Source organism: Tupaia chinensis, unplaced genomic scaffold (genome assembly GCF_000334495.1).
Source record: "Tupaia chinensis unplaced genomic scaffold, TupChi_1.0 Scaffold143646_1, whole genome shotgun sequence".
Taxonomy (NCBI): Eukaryota; Metazoa; Chordata; class Mammalia; order Scandentia; family Tupaiidae; genus Tupaia; species Tupaia belangeri.
In genome coordinates this window covers 537,986-542,808 of record NW_006203494.1, presented here as the reverse complement: position 1 = coordinate 542,808, position 4,823 = coordinate 537,986, and the positions used below count along the sequence as shown (strand labels likewise).

The 4,823-nt window shown below is 58.2% G+C and overlaps 1 protein-coding gene across 4 annotated transcripts in view; it reads right to left on the bottom strand.

Moving 5' to 3' along the window:
- Positions 1-4,598, bottom strand: part of PHACTR4 (phosphatase and actin regulator 4) — a 38,635-nt gene extending 34,037 nt beyond the window's left edge. Inside the window, exons 1-2 of one of the 4 annotated variants that reach the window (XR_003547202.1) lie at positions 3,520-4,598; positions 2,864-2,944 (exon numbers count right to left, since the gene is read on the bottom strand). Coding sequence is in view for 2 of the 4 variants with exons in the window: in XM_027766728.1 (XP_027622529.1) it covers positions 2,864-2,944; positions 3,520-3,661 (223 nt within the window). In the remaining 2 variants the exon portion in view is untranslated. Of the gene's footprint in view, positions 1-273; positions 908-935; positions 1,525-2,863; positions 2,945-3,519 lie in introns of those variants that run through there. The other 3 variants (XM_027766728.1, XM_027766729.1, XM_027766730.1) reach the window with 3 other exon arrangements.
- Positions 4,599-4,823: the final 225 nt, after the last annotated feature.

Sequence of the window (4,823 nt, the reverse complement as noted above, 5' to 3'; positions counted from 1 at the left end):
GACCTGACGGGACACGGGAGAAGCAGCCGTGCGGGGACCTGGAGAGGCTAGAAGGGTACGAGGAGCCTGCTCCAGGGAAGCTGGAGCTGGCACCACAGGCACGGCCTGGCGTGTAGGAGAGGCCAGTGCTGAGGGCTGGGTGACAGGGACTGTGACTGGAACAGGGACTCATGATGAGCTGCGGCTCAGTGCAGAGGACGACTATGTGACCAGCCCCACCATGACGCTGACGGTGACGGGCATGGCGAGATGGCCTCCCAGAGCAGTGCTCACCCTCGGCGATGACTGAGGTCTCCGAACCTCTTCAGGAGCAAGAACAGAGAGCATGGAGGGTAAGAGACTAGAACCCTCGGGCAGCCCCGAGGCCTGGTGGTAAAGGCAGCTGGGCCCCACGTGCCGTCCTGCAGGCTCGAGTCCTGGACCAGCGGCTTGAGAGACACAACAGGCACGTGAGCGAGTGCTCCAAGGCCCCAACAGAGGGAGAGACGAGAAAGGCCACGCGCCCACCTCCCAGCACACACATGTGGAGGACAGAGAATGGGACCAAGACCGCGGCCTCACTTCCTAGGTCACGGGGACTGACACCGTCAGGCTCTGCAGATCTGTCTGCACTCTCCTCAGGGAGACGCTCCCGGCAAACCACCTGGGGTCCGGTGTGAGCCTGCCAGACCCCACAGACGGGTCCCCCACCTGCCCTGCCCACAGGAGCCCGGCAGGGTCGCTCTCGGTAGCCCAGTAACGGTGAGGTGTGCAGCAGGGCAGGGTCTGAGGTCAGGAGCAGCACAAGCAGCTCTAGAGCCAAGCAACTTTTTGGGACTGCAGTAGTCACATCGGCTTGGGCACCCAGAACAGCAGGGGCAGAGAGGTAGGTCGGCATGGCGGGTCGTCACTGCGCAAGCTGCACCTCAGGCCAGCAGGGTCCCCGCGGTGCCGACCTGGAGGAGGGCAGGACTCCAACATCGTGAGTGACGATCCACGGTGTCTGCTGATGCGGCCAAGGTGGACTACTACAGCCAAGTCAAAGGGCTGTCTTTGAGGGCGGAGAAGATTCCAAGGTTCCAACCCTGCTTCTGGCCTAAAGTGGGGGCTCTGTACACCAGACCCCACACCACGCAGCGCTTCTGCACAGAGCAGGGCTGAGGTCAGCGCCCTGGGGCAGGGGGCCAGCCGTGCAGTGACCGCACCAGGTCACCGACTGGACCTCCGAGCTACAGCTGGAAAGCCAACAGCAAACATTGGGCAAGAGCAGCTGACCAGAGAGAATGGGAGGGTGCGGGAGCAGGGAGCAGTGGAAAGGCAGGGCCACGTATGAGCTCCAGGGGGCGCCTTGTACCTGCACCGAGGCACCCAAACACCTGGTTTAGCACCCGACTGGAACAGTCATTGAGAAGACAGTGACAACCAATCACAGAAAGTTCACAAAAGTGTAACAAAAAACCTCCATATTCTCACCCGAACCTCCAGAGGTAACCAATGATGATAATAATTTCATATAATTTATACAGCTGTTGGGAAAAGTCATGACACATTTTTGCATAGAAAAACACAGAAAAATGGGACCAGTAGACGGTGTAATGGTTATGTCGCTGGATTCCCACGCAGTCGACTGTGGTTTGAGACCTGGACCTGGCCTTTCAAGCTCATGCCAGGTGCGTGTGCACACTTGCCCAAAATCCCAAGAGAAGGGATTGTGGCGTGGCCATCCCCACTGGGGGTGGTCCTCTCGTTCTCTGTCTCTCCAGTGAACACATGCACCCTATAGCAAACCTCTCTCTCAAAAAAAATAAGGAAAGAAAAACAGAAAAATGAGAGAGTGTCCACTGAGGGGTACTCTTTCTACTTCTCTGGCAATTAAAAAAGAAAAGAGAGAGAGAAGAAAAAACATTAAAAAAAATACTTGGCATTCAGATTCTGTCTCATGCAGATTAACTCAAATGAAGAGAAATGAAACACAACCGACGTACCGGGCTTCAGTATACGACCAACTGCCCTGACAGTCCCACACTGGGAGCCAGCAGGGGGCGTGGTCGATCCAGCACTGGAGCCCACATGGCCGACTGCACGGTTTGAGACCATGGCTTGCACGCCACCATGGGTGAGTCCCTGTGTGCCCCAAATCCGAAGAGAATGGAGGAGAAGGGACTGCAGTGTGGCCACTGCCCTGCGGAGCTGATCTTGCTTTCTCTCTGTCTTGCCACTGAGTGCACATTCCCTATAGCAAGCTTCAAAAACAAGGGCAAGAAAGAATGAAGTCATGGGACCAGCAGCTGGCGTAATGGCTATGTCGCTGGACTCCCATGTAGCTGGCTGCGGTTTGAGTCCCAGACCCAGTGACTTAAACTCACATTGGGTGCGTGTGCGTGCGCGCCCAAGATCCCGAGAGGAGAATGGATTATGGCATGGCCTACCCCCTGGGGGTGATTTCTCGCATTCTGTCTCTCCGTCTCTGTCTTTCTGGTGAAAGCACGTGTCCTACAGCAAAAACCTCTCCCCCTCAAAAAAAAAAAAGAGAAAAAAAAAAAGCACGAAGTCACACACTGGCAACTGTTTAGCACAGTGTTAAACCAGCAGTGAGCGATGAGGTGTCCAAGAGACCTCCGGGACAGACGCGCAGGAGATGGGGGCAGCCATGACACAGGGAGACGTGTGGTTAATGAGTGCCTAACAGTCCTGTAGCCGGCACAAAGCTGAGGCCACCCGGGGAAGCAAGGAGGGTTTGTCCGAGGGACCCTCCCTGCTGTGTGATTTTGGAGTTACAGACACCGGGAGAAAGGGGGACGCTGCTACAGCCCGCCCGACCCCAACTGCAGCAACAGCAGGGGAAAGACAGCCCCGGGGCCAGCGGGCCTGCGATGGAACTCACCCTGCTCCTCGTCCTCAGGCAGCAGCCCCCGTTTAACCAGCTCCTCTCTCGGCTTTCGCATGGATATCTTCCGCTCTAAAACTACCATTGAAGTGGGAAAGAGCCCTCAGTAAGGCCCCCGGGGCCAGGGCTGCTCTTAGCCCCACTTCCACAGCAGGGCCGAGAGTGCAGGCCAGACCTCAGTTCAGGGAGGCTCAGACCTCAGCAGGGAGAATCCAGGCTCAGACCTCAGTTCAGGGAGGCTCAGACCTCAGTTCATGGGGGCTCAGACCTCAGTTCAGGGAGGCTCAGACCTCAGGTGGGGAATCGACTGAGATCACAGACTCTTGCTACTGGGGAGCATCACTTCCCAAGGGAGCAGCCCTGGAGACCCTCCTTACGGTGACGCTTCAGCACGGCATCTGTGGCCAACTCTGGCTGGGAAGCGGCGAGTGGGAGACACACTGCGGACTGGCTTTAGCTCAGGGGCGCCGCCCGCCGACCACAGGGACTCTAAGGCCACCGGACGGCACACCTGGGAAGCAGGCCGCCCACGGGTGGGGCAGCGGCCGCTCACCGGCCAAACTCTGAGGCTCCAACTCCCTGTCCAGTGGGGGCTACAGGAACGGAGCCCGCCCACTACCTAACGGGCACCTGGCCGGGCGTCTGCATCGTACCCTCCGAAGTCTCCTTGAACTTATCGCTACTTCTCTTTCTCCTCCACTTCCAGGGCTTGAAGATCTTGCCAAAGCCTGAGAACTTGCTCTTCCTCCTGGTGGGCGGCGTGGTATCTCCCGCGTCCACACTGTCCAGCCCCATGCTGGGGTCTGCGGCGGGCCGGCCTGCGGCTGCTGCGTGGAGAGGACAGAAGGGGACAGTGGCGTATAATCAGCAGTCTCTGAAATGGCCATTCCCACGGCAGCTATGAAGGCCCGAGTCAGGGCAGGAGGTCACCGGACAGGCAGATCCCTGCCACCACAGGGACACGGGACACTGGAACCTGCAGCAGGCGACCTGCTAAGAGAGCCGAACCAAGCCGACGCGACCTCAGAGCACACACGAGGCGAGGGCACAGGCACACCAGTGTGGGTGTCCCGGCGCGGCAGGCTTCTCCAGCAGTCCCACAACGTGAGCGCCACAGTCCCTACACAGCCCACCCTGCCCGCCTGATTCAGGACACAGGTGGCCGGGGTGAGGCGCTGCGCACCAGCTGCGTGTTCAACCTGTCTAGCAGGTTACACTCTCTCTTCGTGAACAAGAGCCTAGGGTTCTGAACACAGAAGGGTCTTAGGGTCGGGTGGGAGATCCGAAAGAGGGTGCTTTAAAATGGAGGGAAGTTGGCACTTTGGCTGTAACAGTACTGCTTTAGGGACAGTCCAGCAGTAAGGGTTCAACGCGGGCCATAACTGACACCTGTGCAGGGCTGACAGGACGCCTGGGCCTGGGACAGCCCCAAGAGCCGATCTGGTTCCTTAGCAACGCCACCTGGGGGCAGAAACAGCGTGAAGCCACAGTAGGGCGTACCTCCCACCTACTGTCCTGCTCCCAAGAGGGCTAGAGGGGAGAAAAGGGGCATGTGGAGACCATCCTGACCCAGAGCCGAACCTGGCTTCACAGAAACCCACCAGGGCCACGTGTGCACTGCATGATGTGTCTGCTGTGAAGACCTTCACGTAGGAGTGAGGCTCCTCGGGAGATGAGGGTACGAGGCCTAACACAGACACTAAACACCTTGTCTTTATTTTATAGGGTGCATGCTCTCACAAGAGAGAGAGAAAGAGAGAGACAGACAGGGAAAGTGAGAAACCAGCCCCAGGGTGGGTGGGCATGCTGCAATCCCTTCTCCTCCATTCTCTTCTTGGGATTTTGAGCATGCACGCACACGCGCCCGAGTCCAGGACTCAAACCACGGTCAGCCATGTGAGAGTCAGGGTATCCCCCGCATCACCTGCTGGCCCGTCTTTATTTTAATGTGCTGCAC